The sequence below is a fragment of the Rhinatrema bivittatum genome, chromosome 3 (assembly GCF_901001135.1).
Source record: "Rhinatrema bivittatum chromosome 3, aRhiBiv1.1, whole genome shotgun sequence".
In the NCBI taxonomy this organism is placed as follows: domain Eukaryota; kingdom Metazoa; phylum Chordata; class Amphibia; order Gymnophiona; family Rhinatrematidae; genus Rhinatrema; species Rhinatrema bivittatum.
Window position 1 is genome coordinate 507,844,123 of NC_042617.1, and position 19,149 is coordinate 507,863,271.

Genomic DNA, 19,149 nt, shown 5'->3' on the forward strand with positions numbered 1-19,149 from the left:
AGGAGCTCCAGGAGGCCCTGGGCATAGGAGCAATCAGCAATTGCTGATTCTTGACAACAGAGAACCAAGGCACCCATGTGTCTTTCAAGTGCATCAACTTGGGCTGAGCTTCAGGATTTGAAAGCAGAAGCTACCGCATTGCTCTGTGGTGGTCAAATACACCTTCAAAGAACCCAAGGGTATTAGTTCCCTGGGCTTTCTAAAGAGGAAACTAGTAATGATGGCATAGCCTACTATCAGTCCTTTGGATTGTCAGTAAATGCAAGACTTGATATACTCCAAGGGGTTATCAGAGTAGCTCCTTTGAAATGCCGTGATGCTTTAAAGTCAATAAGAAATGCGATGCTGGAGTGCTAAAATTGCATGATCTTTTTGATGACTGATTTTTTAAGTGCCAGATACTGGAAATCCCCTTTTTTGGTATTAGAATTGAGGTGGCTCAGTAATAAGGCCACTGTGTGCCCTTTCCATTGCTGCTCCAGTTCTACTATCCACAGCCAGGGGTTCACAAGTAGGGGTACAGTAGTGGAAGGAAACACTTCCCGTCACCCATCAGCTATAGTTGTAGCCCAGCTAGACACTGGCCCAGACATGGGGCTTGACTGTATTAGGGGAACATTGCTCAATGTCTGTTGTAGACACTCCTAGTTGAGGGGAGGCTGAATTTTTAAGTAAATTGTTGTCCCAGAGTATCCTCGGATGCTTGGGTTCTCAGAGCTGGTACTCCTCCAGATCGCCCACTGTGAAGCCTCTCAGTATCTAAAATGTTTGTCTTCCTTCTTAGAGGCCCATGGGGCCCAACCTAGTTGATCAGGGGTAAGAGAACGGGATTCTACTCTAAGTATTTTCCTGATCTTCAAGATCTGGAAGCTCAAGCCCATCTTAAATATGAGAGCATTATGCAAGTACTTAATAGGGAAAGCTTAATAGGGTTTCTTTCAGCACCTTGGTTCTTTTGGGGAAGAAGGGGCAGACATTGCTCCTTAAATGTAAGGGACTACAACCATGTAGAGATATTTCCAGTTTTCAGAGTGTGCCTTGGAATTAGTAGGAAAAAGTCCACTTCTAATATTGCATGCTGCCTTTTGACCTCATGTCAGTATTCCACGTGTTACAAATGCCTTGCATAGGTACTTGAGCATCTATGCAAATTGATTGGTGCAAGTCTTCCCCTACCTAGATGAATGGTTGATTGCTCAAAGGCACAGCTCAAGGAGGTGCCACAAAATTAACGAACAAATCCATGGACCTCAGGATATTGGTCCTTGCAAATCTCTCCTGCCTCCTCTTGGAGTTGGTTTCTCTTAGCTTTATCATGGGTCTGAGGAGCTCTGCATGGGATGCAGGGGAGCGACTGTTATCGCCCGCTCCCACAGAGGATGGAAAGAGGGTACCATGTCTGGGAAAGGATGTACTTTAGAGAGGCCAGGCAGTCCAGCGCTGATGTCTGCTGCCTGAAGAAGCCACCGTTCCCCACAGGTCGAGCCTTGGGTGCAAGTGGCTGTCAGGATTTCCCAGGAGGAAGCAGAAACCAGGAAAGAGCCAAGGACTAGGACCGGAATAGAGACCAGGACTGGAACAAGAATCAGGAGTAGGGCTGGAAACCTAGACCAGAGCTAAAGACTAGGAATAGAGCAGAAATACAGATACAACAGGAATCAGGAACATGCAAGAATCTTCTAGCCAACAAGATATCATGCAGTGAACTCTGAGGACTGCTGGACCAGCAAAAGTGTGTCAGGGTAGAGTTTCTTATATAAAGCCCTCAATTTGAAACACCTAATGCTGGTCTAATAGGGAGCCTCTGGAGGCAGGTCTCCCTAACTTTGCTTCGCTTAGTATTTTCTACAGGATTCTTGGTGAGTCAGAGTCCTGCGTCTCCACTGTAGGATTCCTTGGCCTCAAACACCTGGGGACTGCGAGTTCGAGCTCCACTGTCCCTGATGTTGGCTAGGGCTGTGCATGCCCAGTGGGGTATTTTCAAAGTTTCTAGAAGCTTTGAAATCAAAGTTTCTGCTGCTAGGTTCCATCTGATGATGTCACCATGTGTTCGGACTGACATTCTGCTGTTTATTGGAGAACTCATGTTACAAGTAAGTAACTTCAATCTCCATTTTAATGCTCCATCCACCAGCTCACTCCTTCCTAAAGTCATTACACTTCTTATGATGAAAGTGATATCCTGACAGGAGGATATTCCTCACCACCTAACTAAATCATTCATCATCCTGCTATTAAGCATCAGGAGCTCTGGTCATAAAGTGATTTGAAGTCTCACTGCATTAATAGCTGAGTTAGTTGAGAATAAATTCTAGTATTGAGCTAGTAATTGTTTAATGTATATTCTAATATGTAGAATCAGCTATGAAGACTGCTGGCAAATTGAATGATTTGCAGCTTCTTCTCCTTGATCATTTAGGCATATACTGTATCTGTGCTTTACTAATAATGAGATTCAAGGGTAGAGAACTGAGAGAGGATGCTACTGTTGAATTCCTAACTTGGTTTGCTTCCAGAGCCAAGATGATGTTTGTATGGAAAGCTTCAGCACTAGAGGGCAGCAAACACTGCAGAATGTCCTGCCTCCCTGCAGGTTTCTAACACTATTCTTCTTCAACAGGCTATGCCATAATAAACAAACAAAAGTGTATCTTCCAGAGCCACCTTTTCCCCATGCAGAGGTAAGAAAGCTATGCAGGTGACAGTGCTTTTTAATTGTCCCTGTGAGTTTGTATTTTCTATAATCCAGAAAACTAGCCCAGGAACTTTATCTGAATCTCTGACCCATTTAAATAACATCTACAAGTTTGGCATATTTTGTAAAAATACATTTTTTCTTTTAGTAAGTGTTTGTAGAGCAAGCAGAATTGCTCTTATTGTATACATTAACGTATATATACAACTTCGTGAAGCAGAAGTGGGAAGAGAAAGCAAGTGCAGACAGTCAGGGCCGGATAAAAGCCTAGGCTAAAGCAGTGGTTTCCAGGCGATCAGACTTTCCAAATATCTTTGAATTAAATTTTTTAAGTATTCACTCCTATGCATTGCATTGTTTTCATGCATTGTTAACATAACAGCTTTATGTCAATACCTTATCATCCTTTGTCCTGAACCCCCAAACGTTGCTCAGCCCTTCATAGCTTGGATTCCTAGTGAACCAACTGACACTCTGCTCAAGGGCTATAATAGTGAGAAAGCATTGTCAGCTTGAAAATGTTCTGTGCCACTGGAACTTGTTTGGCTCTCTCTTCTCTTTTTCTCAGTGCCCCCCTCAAACGTCCTCTGTTTTATTTGTAATAATGGGTTGATCTTAAGGATCCTTGAAGATTAGGAACTGAAAACATTGGATAAAATACAGAACATTCTTGTTCAAACTTCTCACCCACCTCTGCCAATGAATTGCAGTCATGGTCTGCATTCAGTCATAGGGTTTGCATACAATGCATGCCAATCCTCTGTCGGGACTTTTGTGGATTGGAGAAATTGGAAGTACATCTATCTTTTGAAGCATAGAAGCTATATATGAAGAAGTGATATTTAGAAAATGGCACCAGTTTGAAATATAGTAGTTACATGAGATTTTTACATGTTCAAGAGATTGGAAATGTATCTATCTTCTGAGATACAGTGGCTACATATGAGGATTCCGTGGCACCATTTTGGATGAAAACAGGATTATCCTTTATAGAGGCATAAGAACATGCCATGCTGGGTTTTTTTTTTAAATATTTTGAACATTTTAGTTTTTAATTTTTTCATTTTGGTAATATGTTGGGTTTATATGGATGACTTTGAGGGAATGCTTTAGTATTCAGGCTGTATATGATTATTTTTGTATGAGATTTCTGTGGGAGTATTGAAAATATTTCTGAATATATATTATGTGGATTTGTTATATGATTTTGATAGAGATTGGTCTGTGTTTAATGGTTTTATAAGTTGTAAGTATAATGATATGTATATTGAAATTATCAAGTGGTTTAAATTAAAAAAAAGTTTTGTTTTTTTTAATGTGCTAAAATTGATTTAAATTGACTATATACTTACCCCTAATATTTAACAGTTTATGAAATACTGATCTCACAGATTTGAATATATGACCATCATACTGCACAGGACAGTCATGGAAAATTTGTGTTTCTGAAATCCTTTCAGCGTGCTAGATTCACCAGCACATCGAGCCCAGTGCTGTTGGCACATTGAACCATAGAGCACTCAACACATCAAGCCTCAAAGCTACTGATGCTTCTTCCCTCAATGCCTCATGTATCAGAGAAAGTTATTGCAGCAATGCACTGGGCTAAGGTGCTTCCAACACAACTCATCACTAAGGAGGTAATTTTCAAAAGGATTTATGCTTGTGAAAAATCTTTTGAAAATTACTTCTATGCATTTAAGTCCTTAGAAAATTCATTCCATATAGCTGAATTCTCAAAAGGTTACGATATATGCTACTTTTAGACAGATTACTCCTTTGAAAATTCCTCCTAAATCACCATTCATATTGTTAGGGGCTTTTTAGGTGAGAAGGGGATATGCTTCACTTACCTTTGCTAATTTCTAGAGCAATATCTCCTTTGAAGTTAGTGGAACAAGGCCTGCATCTGGACACAGCAGATCACTCTTGCTCTTTGGTACCCTTAGTCTCTAACCCAACCCTTAGGACAAATGTTACAAAATCCAGAGAATATTCAAGAAGATTCCAGCCTAGTGTCTGAAGAGAAAGCTCTTCTTCAAATGCCTGGCCAGCCCTTAGACAGCTGGTGAATATTTTGTTACCCCCCCCTGGCGGCTGAGGACACAGAATTTCTCCTTTCTAAAATATCAGATTTACTCCTCCAAGAAGATGCCCCAGTAACACCTGATCAGATGGATATTCCATCAAAACCTTCTCGAGAGAATTCTAGTCCTTGGTATTTGCTTTCAGTGGAATCCAGCCAGTTGGAGGATGTCCATCAGGAATACACCTCTCCGAGCAACCAAGGACTTCTCAGTCATCTACATCATCATTGGGGTCCTGAATTAGTGATTCTTCCCCTCTAGAATCTGAGGAGGGTTTGACAGGACTACCCTCCTACCCACTACCTGAACCTCCAGATCACTTGTCTCCACCTGAAAACCTCCCTTACTCCAGATTTTTGGACAAGTTTGGTAAGGCGCTTGGAGTTAACTTTTCCATAAGGACAAGAATCCTCCTAGAGAAGTCATCAGTCTTCTCCAGATCCTTGATATGCCATCGGAGCTGGCATCTATTCCAATCCATGCTCTCTTGCAAGAGTTATAAACAAGATTGTGGGAGAATCTGATTTCCTGCGTTGCAGTAGCCAAAAAATTAGACTTCAAGTATAGAGTTCCAGGTTTTGAAATAGTCCAGCTGCCTCATCAATAGGTTATAGTGGAGTCTGCTGTAAAGAGAACAAAAAAAACCCAACAATTTTAAACACTTCACCAGGGAAAGACCTCAGGCTCATAAACAATTTTGGTAAAATGTGTTCCAGAGCTCCATGTTGAGTGCACATATTTCAGCTAACCTGTTTTATATTCTTCAATACTTCCACAGCCACTCCTAGATGTGGAAGATTGTATATACCATCTTATTCAATTGGTTTGAGGTTTTCACTACAAGGACCCGCTCCTCCTCCGTCAAAGCATGCTGAATTGCTTTGTTGAGAGCCAGCAGTGTACAAAATAAGTTACCGGGTGTCCCTTTTCTGGGAGGTCATCTCTTCAGAGACAAGCTTAGAGAAACTGTTGTTCAAATCAAGGAGCAACATGGGGCTCCAGTCACTTTCAACTGTCTCAGAGCAGCAGTCCACTTCACGGTGACACTATGCTTTTAAATGGTCCTACTTCTAGAGATGCCCCTTCTGGCAATTCCAGCAGTACAGAGTTCCACCTATGCTTCTGCAGCAGCAGCAACTTCCAGCTGGGAGTTGACAGCAAGAGCGACATCAACCAAAAGAGACACAACAGGTCCAGCCCAAACCTGGACCAAGTTTTTGACCAATCTCTAAACTCAGCACTCATACTACCCAGTAGGGAGAAGAATTTGTGTTTACCTGGAGGAATGGTGCAAGATTACCAAAGACTGCTAGGTTCTCAAGATTGTAGAATCTGGTTACTGCTTATGTTTCTCCCATCTTGCCATGCTCCCTCATTGTTCAGTCTTCAATCTGGATCTATCACACTCAGTGTAATTCCACCTGAAGATGGAGTCACTTCTCACTCAGTAGGTGATAGATTCACTCCTGCCCAGTCAACATGGCCAGGAATTCTACCAGGAGCTTGAGACTCATCCTGGATTTATGAGGCTTGAGAAAAAAATCTACTCTGGGGAAAATTCAAAATAACTTCCCCCATATGATTCGCTCCTTCATCCAGGCAGGGGAATGGATGTGTGCCTTGGATTGGAAGTATGCCTATGCTCACATAACCATCCATCCGTCCCACTGGCACTATCTCTGTTTTGTGGTGGCTTCCATGTATCAGTACCATGTATCAGTACCATGTATTCCCTTTCGGTGGCACCGAGAGTCTTTAGCAAGAGTCTAGCTGTAGTAGAATCACACCTCCATTTTCAGGGTATCTGTCTTCCCTTGCCTAGATGACTGACTAGTGACTGCAGCTTCCTGGGAGGGAGTGCTGACTTTCCTTTAGACATCAATTCATCAAGCATTAGGATTCCTAGTAAATTAAAAAAAATTGATCCTAATTCTGTCTCAGAATATCAAATTCATTGGGGCATAGGTAGATTCTTTGCAAGAGAGAATGTTTCCTCTGACAGATCGAGCAAACACTCTTAGATCCCTTATTCATCAATTGCCGCACATGGATCAGACAACAGCCAGGGAAGTACTGGTTATTCTGGGCCATATGGTGGTGGAAGTTCATATAGGATTACTAACTTGCCTCCACATACAACTCCTACATTGGGGCCTCTCCTCCCAATGGAACCAGTTAACTCGGCAGTGATGACCTCAGTGAATGTCTTGCAGGAAGTGAAGTAAGAGCTTTGCAGCTGACTAGACCCCCTACATTCTTCAAGAGGGGACACCATTTAGTCTACTTCCTCTTCAGGTGACATTAGTGATAGAGGCCTCACCAAAGGGTGGGAGCTCATATGTGTCCCTTCCTAACTCAAGGGAAATGGTGGTTAGCAGAAAGTTTCAGATAACTTCCTAGAACTTCAAGTGATTAGATACTCCATAACAACTTTCATATATCTCCTTAAGGGCAGAAGCATTCTCATTCAAACCGAAAATCAAACTGCCATGTTTTATGTGAACAAACAAAGAGGTGCAGAGTCATAGACTCTCTGCCAAAATGCAGTAAAGACATGGAAATGGGAATACAGTTATCAAGCTATTTTGCAAGCAGCCTACATTCTGGGAATTGTGAACATGTTAACAAACTGCCTCAGCATATTAGACTTCCAGTTGTCAATTTTCCTGTTCCATGGAATTTTAACATGGTTATAGCACAACTTAAGAAGCCTCCTTTTGAACCACTGGAGTTGGCTTCTCTCAGATTTCTCACATGGAATGTATCATTCTTTGTTGCTATCACATTAGCTAGAAGAGTTGCTGGACTGCAAGCTTTGGTTCATTACTCCATACATGCAATTCTTCCTCAACAGGATGGTACTTTGCACCCACCCAAATTTCCTACCAAAGGTGGTCTCAGCTTTCCATATTAATCAAGCCAATGTATTACCTACATTCTTTCCGAGGCCGCATGCACATGAAGGGGAAAAGGCCCTTCATTCCTTAGGTTGTAAAATAGCATTGGCTTGGTATTGGTAGAGAACTTGGCCAAATTCACAGCCTTGCAACTATTCATCTCCTTTGAGCTTAACTGTCTGGGCATAGCAGTTACCAAATGTACTTTGTCCAATTGGCTAGGAGACACTATTGCTCATTGTTATGCCCTAGCACGCCATCAGATTACAGACTCTATCAAGGCTCATCAAATGAGAGCCATGGCTGCATCAGTGGCTCCTCTCAAAATAGTTCCTATTGAAAACATGTGCAAAGCTGCAACTTGGTCATCAGTGCACGCCTTTATTTCCTATTACTGCCTTGAACTTTACCAAAAAATGACCTCACTGGGACGAGCAGTTTTGTGCAGCCTGTTCACCCAGAAGTCTACTCTCCACAGCGGGGATCCATGTTGTTTATTCAGTAAACACTGCTGCAACTCTCAGCTTGGTTAAATTCAGCCCTGCATATGGATGGAGAAAGAGGGTTTGCTTACTGTAAACTGTTCTCAGTAGATAGCAGGATGAATTAGCTATGCTAAATACCTGCCCCCCGCCCCCTCCCTGGAGAGTTTATTACTTAGCTAGACTTAGCACTAAAATCAACGGAGGAGTTCAGGAGGCAATGCCTGCATAAAAACCCCTGTACATGCTCGGTACTGCAAAGCTCTATGAGCTAAGAGAAACGGGTCCATTTGGCATTGACAGAAACCATCACCCAAACGTCATTGGTAATTCATCCTGCTGTCTACAAAGAACACCATTTACGGTAAGCAAACTTGCTTTTCTACTTTTACTATACTTGCAGCACATTGTCAACTTAAACATTCCTAAAGTCCAATTTCTCTTATTTACTGACAATTTTAACAGATAAGGTGATATGTCTTTTTGCAAAGTAAGTTATATTCCCTAGAGAAAGGGGGTAATTAATTTCAAAATTATAGAGAAAAAATTAACAATTTTGTTAGCAGATCAAACAGAAATCCTGCTTCTCTTTAAGCAAAAAAAAAAGAAAAAGACATCTGCAAATACAAAACATAAAAGCTAAGACTTATAATTTGAAGATTTTTATGAGTTTTGGAAATGACTGAAAGAAATAACTAGATTTGCTTAATATTCTGCAGCCTCTAATTCTGTATGTGGGGTGTCAAATGAAAGAATAACATGCTGTTCAACCACTGCATGTTTTAATTAGGCATTAATCTACTAGTGAACAGGGCTTTGACCTGCCAGAGCAATTGTATATTATATAATTGTTTTACTGGGTTGGTAGAAGTTCCTGAAAATGCTTTTATTCATTCTTTGAGTTGTCTTAGAGGCATCAAAGGAAGTGTTCATTTCTATGGGAGCTGCTATGGCTCCTAACTTCCAATCATGATTAATAGCTACAGTGACTAATCAAAATTAGGTTATTTATTCTCCCCCTCCATCCCCCCGCCCCCCCCCCCCCCCCCACCCATTACCAGTATATAACATTGTTTAATTGTACATATGAATGTGAGGGTATTTAATGACAAGTAATGTACACAGTGTCAAAACTTCAGTTGTTACTTCTTGAATTTCAAGTGGGGTAGAGAAATCTATTATACAATAAATGATTTGACCTGGATAAACAGAGAATTGGAGATATAATTGATGCAGCTTTCTGAAACAAACTATTCATGAACCAATTAGAGCATTTGGAACTCAGATATGCGTGTAAATGCCGCTGCGTGCACATCTCGGAAATTCTGAAAAAGGGGCATGGTAGGGGCAGAGAATGGTCAGGACATGGACATTTCAGGACTTTAACCTGAAATTTGTGTGCAAATATTTATGTGCACTGGCGCATGCCGGGGCCCCCTGACTGTAGCTTTACTTCTGCTATGGATGATGTATAAGTGATAAAACAACATATCTAGGAAGATCAATGGGGTTTTAAGGGTCAGGGTTAACAGAGGGGAAGGAAGGCTATTAAACCAAGGAGGTTTGGAAGACCTATTCCTTAACTGGGAAAACTGGCAATGGCGTCAGCAAGTGTCCCTTTTAAAATTCCCCCACATACATGGTAGAAGCGGCTTTTGTGCACACAGGTGCATGCCCACTTAAAATTGGGCGCACATGTGAAGGCAGCTAGACTATTGCAAAACATGCGTGTATATACGCACGTATGTTATAAAATAAGTGTCCCTGGGTGCGGGACGACAAACGCACGCAAATGTGTATCCACATACCACTTTTAAAGTTACTGTCTAAAACAGTGGTTCTCAACTGGTTTGTCACCAAGCATACGCAGGTGTGTCGCCACACTTCCCGGTCCCCCGCTGACCCAGCTGCTCCCCTTACCCGAGCAAAATAGGTCCTCCACCCGGGCTTAAAACGCTGATAGCCCAGGCGGAATGCAACAGGACAGCTGGGGTCAGCGGCACCGGCATGCTCTCTTCCCCCCCCCCCCCCCCCCGTGGCCCGGAAGAGAAAGTGGTGAGCAGTGGGTGCATGAATGGGAAGAAGAGACCATGCCAGTGTGGGCAGCGTTGGCCGAAGAAGAGAAGAGAGGTGCAGCCTGAGGAATGAGCAGCACAGCTCGGAGAAAAGCGAAGAACAAAGTCAATCTCCGTGGCCGATGGACTCCTTTCTCCACGAGGGCTGAAAGTGAAGGAGGTTGCTGCTGCCTCTAGGGTTGGAAGTGGAAGAGGCTGCTGTTGTCACTGGTTCGGTGGAGGGGAGGGAAGAGTGAGTGAATGAGCAAGCATATGTGCTTGAGGTGCTGTGTGTGAGAGTGAGACAGCATGTATGTGAATGATTGAGGCCTGTATATGTGAAAGAGAGTATGTGTGTGATTGAGAAACCTGTGTGTGAGAGATAGCATGAATGGAAGTGTATGACTGAGAACCTGTATGTGTAAGTTTGTGATTAAAAACCTGTTTGTGTGAAAGAGTATGCGTGTGTGATTGAGATCCTTTGTGTGTGAGAGAGATCATGCATATGTATGATTAAGAGCCTGTGTGTATAAGTAAGAGAGACCATGTGTGTCTTTGTGTGATTGAAAGCTGGTTTAGGTGAGGGAGCATGTGAGTATGTGATTGTGAGCCTGTGTGTAAATGAGAGAAAGAGAGAGCGCATGTGTGTAAGCATGTGAATGAGAGTCTCTGTGTGAGAGAAAGACAGCATGTATGTGTGATTGAAAGCCTGTATGTGTAAGCGTGAATAGATAAACAGCATGTGTGTAAATGTGTAATTAAGAGCCTATATAAGTGAGAGAGAAAAAGTATGTGTATATATGAGCGATTGAGAGCCAGTGTGAGGGAGAGAGAGGAGAAAGTTGCAAGCAAACCATCCCTCCTCCTTCTAATTCAAAACAATCTCAGGGCACCTGGATATCAAACGTTCTCAGGTATGCAGAGCAAAACAATTTTTGTATCCTTATTATTTTTCATTATTGGGCCTTTGTGTCTATTTTGAAATATTTTATTGGTATCTAGAAATTTTTGATATGAGTTTTTAATTATTGGATATTCCATTCATTAGCTGTTTCGAAATAATCTGTTCTTTTTGTTAGTATGGTTTTGCTGCTATTGATTTTATATTTTTTGATTTGTTTTATAAGGACTGGTGATGTTTCTGTTTTTCCTTTGTTACACTGCATACAGAGACCCTGGCTTGTTGCAGTTTCCAATTCAGTTTTTGTCTGCATGCTTCTAATTATGCGTTTTGGTCTCTTTATTGTTTGTTAGGTGAGGGTCAGCACATGTGATTCAGGTGAGGTTTTCTTCTGGCATGTAGTTTCTGTGTAGGTCTCTATAGTAGCCTAGCTTGTTCCGTTTTCCTAATAAGAGGTATACTGATGTCTTAAGGCCTGGTGTAATATTTTCAGTGTTGCCTTTTCTTAAGTAAGTGTTTACTGTTTGCGTACTGGAAATTGGTGCTGTTTTGGTGTGGGATGTTGACTATTTATGCAATTTCTGTTCATAAGAACATAAGAAAATGTCATACTGGGTCAGACCAAGGGTCCATCAAGCCCAGCATCCTGTTTCCAACAGTGGCCAATCCAGGCCATAAGAACCTGGCAAGTACCCAAAAACTAAGTCTATTCCATGTAACCATTGCTAATGGCAGTGGCTATTCTCTAAGTGAACTTAATAGCAGGTAATGGACTTCTCCTCCAAGAACTTATCCAATCCTTTTTTTAAACACAGCTATACTAACTGCACTAACCACATTCGCTGGCAACAAATTCCAGAGTTTAATTGTGCGTTGAGTAAAAAAGAACTTTCTCCGATTAGTTTTAAATGTGCCCCATGCTAACTTCATGGAGTGCCCCTAGTCTTTCTACTATCCGAAAGAGTAAATAACCAATTCACATCTACCCGTTCTAGACCTCTCATGATTTTAAACACCTCTATCATATCCCCCCTCAGTCGTCTCTTCTCCAAGCTGAAAAGTCCTAACCTCTTTAGTCTTTCCTCATAGGGGAGTTGTTCCATTCCCCTTATCATTTTCGTAGCCCTTCTCTGTACCTTCTCCATCGCAATTATATCTTTTTTGAGATGCGGCGACCAGAATTGTACACAGTATTCAAGGTGCGGTCTCACCATGGAGCGATACAGAGGCATTATGACATTTTCTGTTTTATTCACCATTCCTTTTCTAATAATTCCCAACATTCTGTTTGCTTTTTTGACTGCCGCAGCACACTGCACCGACGATTTCAGTGTGTTATCCACTATGACACCTAGATCTCTTTCTTGGGTTGTAGCACCTAATATGGAACCCAACATTGTGTAATTATAGCACGGGTTATTTTTCCCTATATGCATCACCTTGCACTTATCCACATTAAATTTCATCTGCCATTTGGATGCCCAATTTTCCAGTCTCACAAGGTCTTCCTGCAATTTATCACAATCTGCTTGTGATTTAACAACTCTGAACAATTTTGTGTCATCTGCAAATTTGATTATCTCACTCGTCGTATTTCTTTCCAAATCATTTATAAATATATTGAACAGTAAGGGTCCCAATACAGATCCCTGAGGCACTCCACTGTCCACTCCCTTCCACTGAGAAAATTGCTCATTTAATCCTACTCTCTGTTTCCTGTCTTTTAGCCAGTTTGCAATCCACGAAAGGACATCACCACCTATCCCATGACTTTTTACTTTTCCTAGAAGCCTCTCATGAGGAACTTTGTCAAACGCCTTCTGAAAATCCAAGTATACTATGTCTACCGGTTCACCCTTATCCACATGTTTATTAACTCCTTAAAAAAAGTGAAGCAGATTTGTGAGGCAAGACTTGCCCTGGGTAAAGCCATGCTGACTTTGTTCCATTAAACCATGTCTTTCTATATGTTCTGTGATTTTGATGTTTAGAACACTTTCCACTATTTTTCCTGGCACTGAAGTCAGGCTAACTGGTCTGTAGTTTCCCGGATCACCCCTTGAGCCCTTTTTAAATATTGGGGTTACATTTGCTATCCTCCAGTCTTCAGGTACAATGGATGATTTCAGTTCAGACAGTATATGTATCTTTCCCTTGTGTCATTCTTAACAATAAAAATAATCCTGGGCCTTTATTTTTTATTTCCACTGTGAATTGTAATGTGCAGTGTGTCACACATGTGAGCGTAGTCTGTCAGGTGTGTCATGATGGGAAAAAGGTTGAGAACAACTGGTCTAAAAGCATAAGATTTGCCATACTGGGTCCATCAGTCCCAGTATCCTGTTTCCAACAGTGGCCAATCCAGGTCACAAGTGCCTGGCAAGATCCCAAACATTAAATAGATACTATGCTGCTTTCACGCAGTGATAAGAAGTGGCTATTCCCTAAGTCTACTTAGCTAATATAAACATTTCCTTCAGGAACTTGTCCAAATCTTTTTTAAATCCAGCCACACTAATTGCCTTAACGACAACCTCCAGCAGTGAATTCTAGAGCTTAATTGTGTGTTGAGTGAAAAAGAAGTTTCACTGATTTGTTTTGAATATGCTACTTACTAACTTCATGGAGTGTCCCCTAATCTTTGTATTTTTTAAAGAGTACATTTACCCGTTCTATTCCATTCATGATTTTATCGACCTCTGTCATATCCCCACTCAGTCATCGCTTTTTCAAGCTGAACAGCCCTAATCTCTTTAGCCTTTCCTCATAAGGAAGCCGTTCTATCCCCTTTTTTATTTTGGTCACCCTTCTGTGTACCTTTTCTAGTGCAACTATATCTTTTTTGATATGTGGCGACAAGAACTCCACACAGTACTCCAGGTGCAGCCTCACCATGGAGCAATACAAAAGCATGATGTTCTCTGTTTTGTTCTCCATTTCTTTCCTAATATTGACCACCACTACACCCTGAGCCAAGGATTTCAAAGTATTGTCCACTATGACTACCAGATGCTCTTCCTGAATGGTAACTCCTAATATGGAACCCAACATCTTGTAACTACAGTGTACATCACTTTGCTTTTGTTCACATTAAATTTCAGCTGCCATTTAGATGCCCAATCTTCCAGTCTCGCAAGGTCCTCCTGCAATTTTTCACAATCCATTTGTAATTTAACAATTTAGAATAATTTTTGTCATTGGCAAATCTGATCACCTCACTCGTTATCCTTTCCACATCATTTATAAATATATTAAAAAGCACTGGTCCCAGTACAGATCCCTGAGGCACTCCACTGTTTACCCTTTATATTGGCAATAGAAAACAAATGGCATTCTTTACCTATAAATTATAAATTCTTGATAAAAAGGAATGAAGAGAAATAGCATGTACAGCTGGTACAAAACTAGAAAGAGCTCACGAATATGCATGAGAGAGATTTGCATGCACTATCATATTTGTAAATCTATCTCATGCATATTAATTGTGGATATACTGAAAACCTGACTGGGTTGCGAATCGTTGTTTATTTTATTTATTTATTTAACACTTTTATATACCGAGGTTCTAGTAACAAAGTTACTAATCACTTCGGTTTACATATAACATTGAAATGACTTAAACGTGAGTCTTACAGAGAACAAGGAAATGAAGAACTAGGATATAACTCATTTTAAACTCATTATGAAATAGATCATTTTAAATAACAGAAATCAAAAATACAAGAGATTATGATAAAACATGTAACACCTATTTGCAGGTGAGGAGATCAATCGTTGGCTAGAGAAAATTGTTATTGCATCTAGGATTATTAAGCAATGAGAGACATAATGAATTGAAAGGGTGGGTAGGAGTGAGTAAAGTCAAAGTCAGGCGTAGGCTTGGGTGAAAAGCCAGGTCTTGAGTCTTTTTTTTGAAGGTAATATGGCATTGTATAAGATATATATAACTTATAAGTTTTTGTATAAAATCACCAAAATCCATTCCTTTCTTTCTGGAAACGCTACCACAATTTATATTCACTCCATCATCAATTCCTGCTTGGCCTATTACAACCTATTCCTTACAAGTCTTCCCGTGAGCCATCTCTCTTCTCTACAATCTATCCAAAATTCAGCTGTGCAACTTATATTTTACCAGTATTGCTACACACACATAACTCCTTTTCACAAGTGACTGTTTTGCTTCCTGTCCATTTTTGTATACAGTTCAAGCTCCTCTTGCCTACAACAGCCTCACTCTGCAGCTTCTCTCTATTTGTCCTTGTATCTCTTCCTATACCCCTTGTGAAGTCCACTCATCAGGCAAGTCAATCTTATTTATGCCCTTCTCCGCCAACTTCCAGCTCTGTGCGTTCCACCTTGATGCACTGTATGCTTGGAGTAGTCTTCCTGAGTTAGTGCATTATGGTCCCTCTCTAGCTTTATTCAAATCCAGTCTAAAACCTATCTTTTTTAGGCTGCTTTTAAATTTTAATACCTGATTATCTTGTTCACAGCCTTATCGATTTTATCCATTTTCGTAATAAATGAAATTTCAAAGTTTCTTTTGCCCTGTTTGTTTGTTTGTCTTGATTAGATCTGCAAGCTTTACTAAGGGGGACTGTCTATTATGTGTTTTTGTGTAATGCTGCATAGTGTTAAGTAGTGCAGTAGACAATGGTTGTCATAATCTGTGGTTGAGCCAGGACAATAGCCTGGGATTCACCATTGTGCTATGCCTAGTTAGAGACCTCGTTTAGATTCATAATGCCTGCAGATAGTTTTTGTAACTGAGGTACTAGTAAGAAAGAAAAGCAAGGAGCCCTTTTACTGGGCTAATAACATGCAAGAACTTGCTTCAGCCAAGTGATTATCCAGATGCAGTTTATAAATTCTTACCTGTTCCAAGACAGCAAAAGAAGGAGGTGCTCAAATCCTAGGAAGAGAGAGAGCAGAGAGAAAATATGTATAAGATAAGGAGTTAAATAGTGATTTAAAAAAATATCTCTTTTCTTTATTTTCACTTTTTTAAATCTGAAAAATGCTTGACATTGAAATTGTAATGTCCAGTGTTGGCCACTGCTCTGCAGTATCTTTACAGCTAACTGGCACACAAGGCAGCCTAGAGTTCAAAGATCTGTATTCCAGAGGAATTTTTCTGGGAGTTCAATTATTAAGTTTACATTTTAATGAATACTACTTCTAATGCATTGTTGTTATCTTTCAGAAATACTGATTGTTGGCTCTTTGGTTATTCCATTTAAGAAAATTAAGTTAAAAAAATTGATTCATACAGCTTATTGTGTAAACATAATTAGAAAAGATGTCAAGCAACAAAGAAGAAAAGAACTGAATAATGTTTGCAAAATATATTTGTTGAAAATTATGCAGTGAAGAAAACTAGATTTGCCATTTGAAATACGTTTTATTAGTTCATCATAAGAATTAGCCAAAGATGATGATATACACAAGATTGAATCTGCATACAATATATTATCTGCACTTTTAAATTTGAATTCTCAAATCCAGTATTCAGCACACTTCTGATGTGTAACATTGGCATACAGTACTAGGATCACATTTAACTGAAAAATTCTGCATACATTTTATGATTTAGCAGTTAAAATACCTTAAGATTCCAGCATCTACATCTTTTAAGTATTCCTAAAAGGGAAATGTCAATCATAATGCATTCTTCACTTGCAGTTTCTGACCAGTGTAGTGATGTTCAGACTTCCTAATAGGACTAACAAGCTTGTGAGCAAATGTGAGACACTTAGTATTCTGACTGCTGACTGAGTCAGAATGAAACTCTACTTCTAGCTCAGCCCATAAACTAATATCTTGACATGCATTGGCCATTAGGGGTGCTGTTCATTAGATACATTAGTTACATTGTTATAGAGTACCTAAATTTTATAGAATACCTAAGTTAGAAGATCTTCTTTGTGCTCCTTAAGACATCCTTAGACATGGAAAGAAGGTTCACACTCATATATTTGAGAAACACTCCACAACCCAGCACAAATACACCTGTAGTATAGACTAACATAGTAACTTAGGACTGAAAAAGTGATGTAAGTAAGCCTAAGTAAGTAAACCCCCGTACCCAGTTAAGCTGCACCTTCGTTTAATTTTTAACTGTTCTGATGTATTCCTTGTTCACTGTAAAGGGCATGCCTAAATGATACCCAAGCTATCATAGTTCCAAGTTATATGTAAACCGATATGATGTGCAAACGGTTGTCGGTATCTACCTTATAAATGGCCTGTGACCGACGGCCCGCAAATGCGCAGTAGAGACCAGCTCTACCGCGCATGTGCGGGCGAGCACGTCGCTCTGAGGCAGCTTCAGAAAGAAAAAAAAATGGCGGCGTCGGCGGTACCGGCAGCGAGCGGCGGCGGTACCGGCAGCGGGCGGCGACGGCGGTAGCGACGGCGGTAGCGGCGACGGCGGTAGCGGGCGGTAGCGAGGGAGGGAGAAGAGAGAGAGAGGGAGGGACGGACTGAGTGGGAGGGAGGGACGGAGAGAGAGAGTGGGAGGGAGTGACTGAGTGAGAGGGAGGGAGTGGGACTGAGTGAGAGGGAGAGGGGGGACTGAGGGAGGGAGTGGGACTGGGAGAGAGAGGGAGGGAGTGGGACTGAGGGAGAGTGAGTGGGACTGAGTGAGAGGAAGGGGGGAGGGAGTGGGGACTGAGTGAGTGAGTGGGACTGAGTGAGTGAGAGGGAGGGAGAGAGGGGGGAGGGAGTGAGTGAGACTGAGTGGGAGGGAGGGACTGAGTGATAGGAGAGGGAGGGTGGGGAGGAGTGGGTGAGGGAGGGGGTGGTGAAGAGTGAGGGGAGAGAGAAAGAGGGGGAGGTGAGAGACAGAGGGATGTAGCCCGTTTTAACGGGCTTAACGGCTTGTATAAAATATTTAAAGAATAAATAAATAAACCTGGAGACTTGTTTCCAAATCTGAGTCTTGCACTTGGGATCAGCAGGGTAGCTATTGCAGAGGAGTCAGTGTTTGCAACCATTATGAGGAATGACTTTTACCATTCTTCCAGCAGTGCCCGCTGACTCAAGGCATAGGTGCCAGCCCTTTGGTTGCTTCAGTACCTCCAATATTTAGCAAACTCGATCACTGTGTCTAGGAATTTGTGATGAGTTTAGCACCTCTCAATCATTTTGTAAAGTTGGTTCCTGTGACCCAAGGTAAAATTATTTGAGCTCAATTATACATGATCCTAAATTCAGAAGTAAAATCCTGTTCTTAGCTTTTGGCTAGGGCAAAGACTAGTCATTGTATATGGTTCATGGTGGGGTTTTAATTTTAAGAGACAAAAAAGCCAAATGCGGCACATGATCATCCTGTGTTAAGTCTGTTGGAAGAAGGCATATAGTAGGTAGGTGGTTATAGTTCAGTAGTTTGAATAGAAATGACCTTCAAATATGAAAAATATGATTGTTCATCAGATCCAAGTCTGATCACATATTTCAGCAATCTGTAATTGATCCACTCTCAATGGAAGAGCTTTTGTAGGGTATAATTAGATGTGGTGGAGAAAGTTGTAAACTCCTGAATACAGATAAAATACCAGTGCACTGGAAACATACTTTAATATTCTCACACTTAGGTTCTCAAAGTGATACAGGAATAAAATGTAACACATTGAGATGTGCATGCTATGGGCATTCACTTTTCTCCCTTCCCCTCTTCTCCCTCTCCCCTGAATGACAGCAAACACTGACTTCGGGATTTAAGTCTTGCCTCACTGCTGCTACTGCACCTGCACTGATGTGGGGAGGGATGCTGCACCTATGAGTCTCTGAGTGGACTATTCCAAAATGAAATAGAGGATGTGGGGGAAGAGTCAGCAAGGCCTCTTAGATTTATTTATTTATTTATTTAACACTTTTTTATACCGACCTTCATAGTAAATAAACCATATCGGATCGGTTTACATAAAACAAGGGTATAACAGAAGCAATAAATAAAAGTAATTAACAAGAGAAGAGAATAAGATAAAGTTACATTTAACAAGGAGTAAAAACTTGGGAAGCTTAAAAGC

General features: G+C 41.0%; 1 protein-coding gene across 4 annotated transcripts in view; it reads left to right on the forward strand.

Moving 5' to 3' along the window:
- Window positions 1–19,149, forward strand: part of INTS9 (integrator complex subunit 9) — a 423,090-nt gene that overhangs the window by 240,101 nt on the left and 163,840 nt on the right. For all 4 annotated transcript variants that reach the window (XM_029596158.1, XM_029596159.1, XM_029596160.1 and 1 more), the window contains one exon: window positions 2,621–2,681. In XM_029596158.1, coding sequence (XP_029452018.1) covers window positions 2,621–2,681 — 61 coding nt within the window. The remainder of the gene's footprint in view (window positions 1–2,620; window positions 2,682–19,149) is intronic.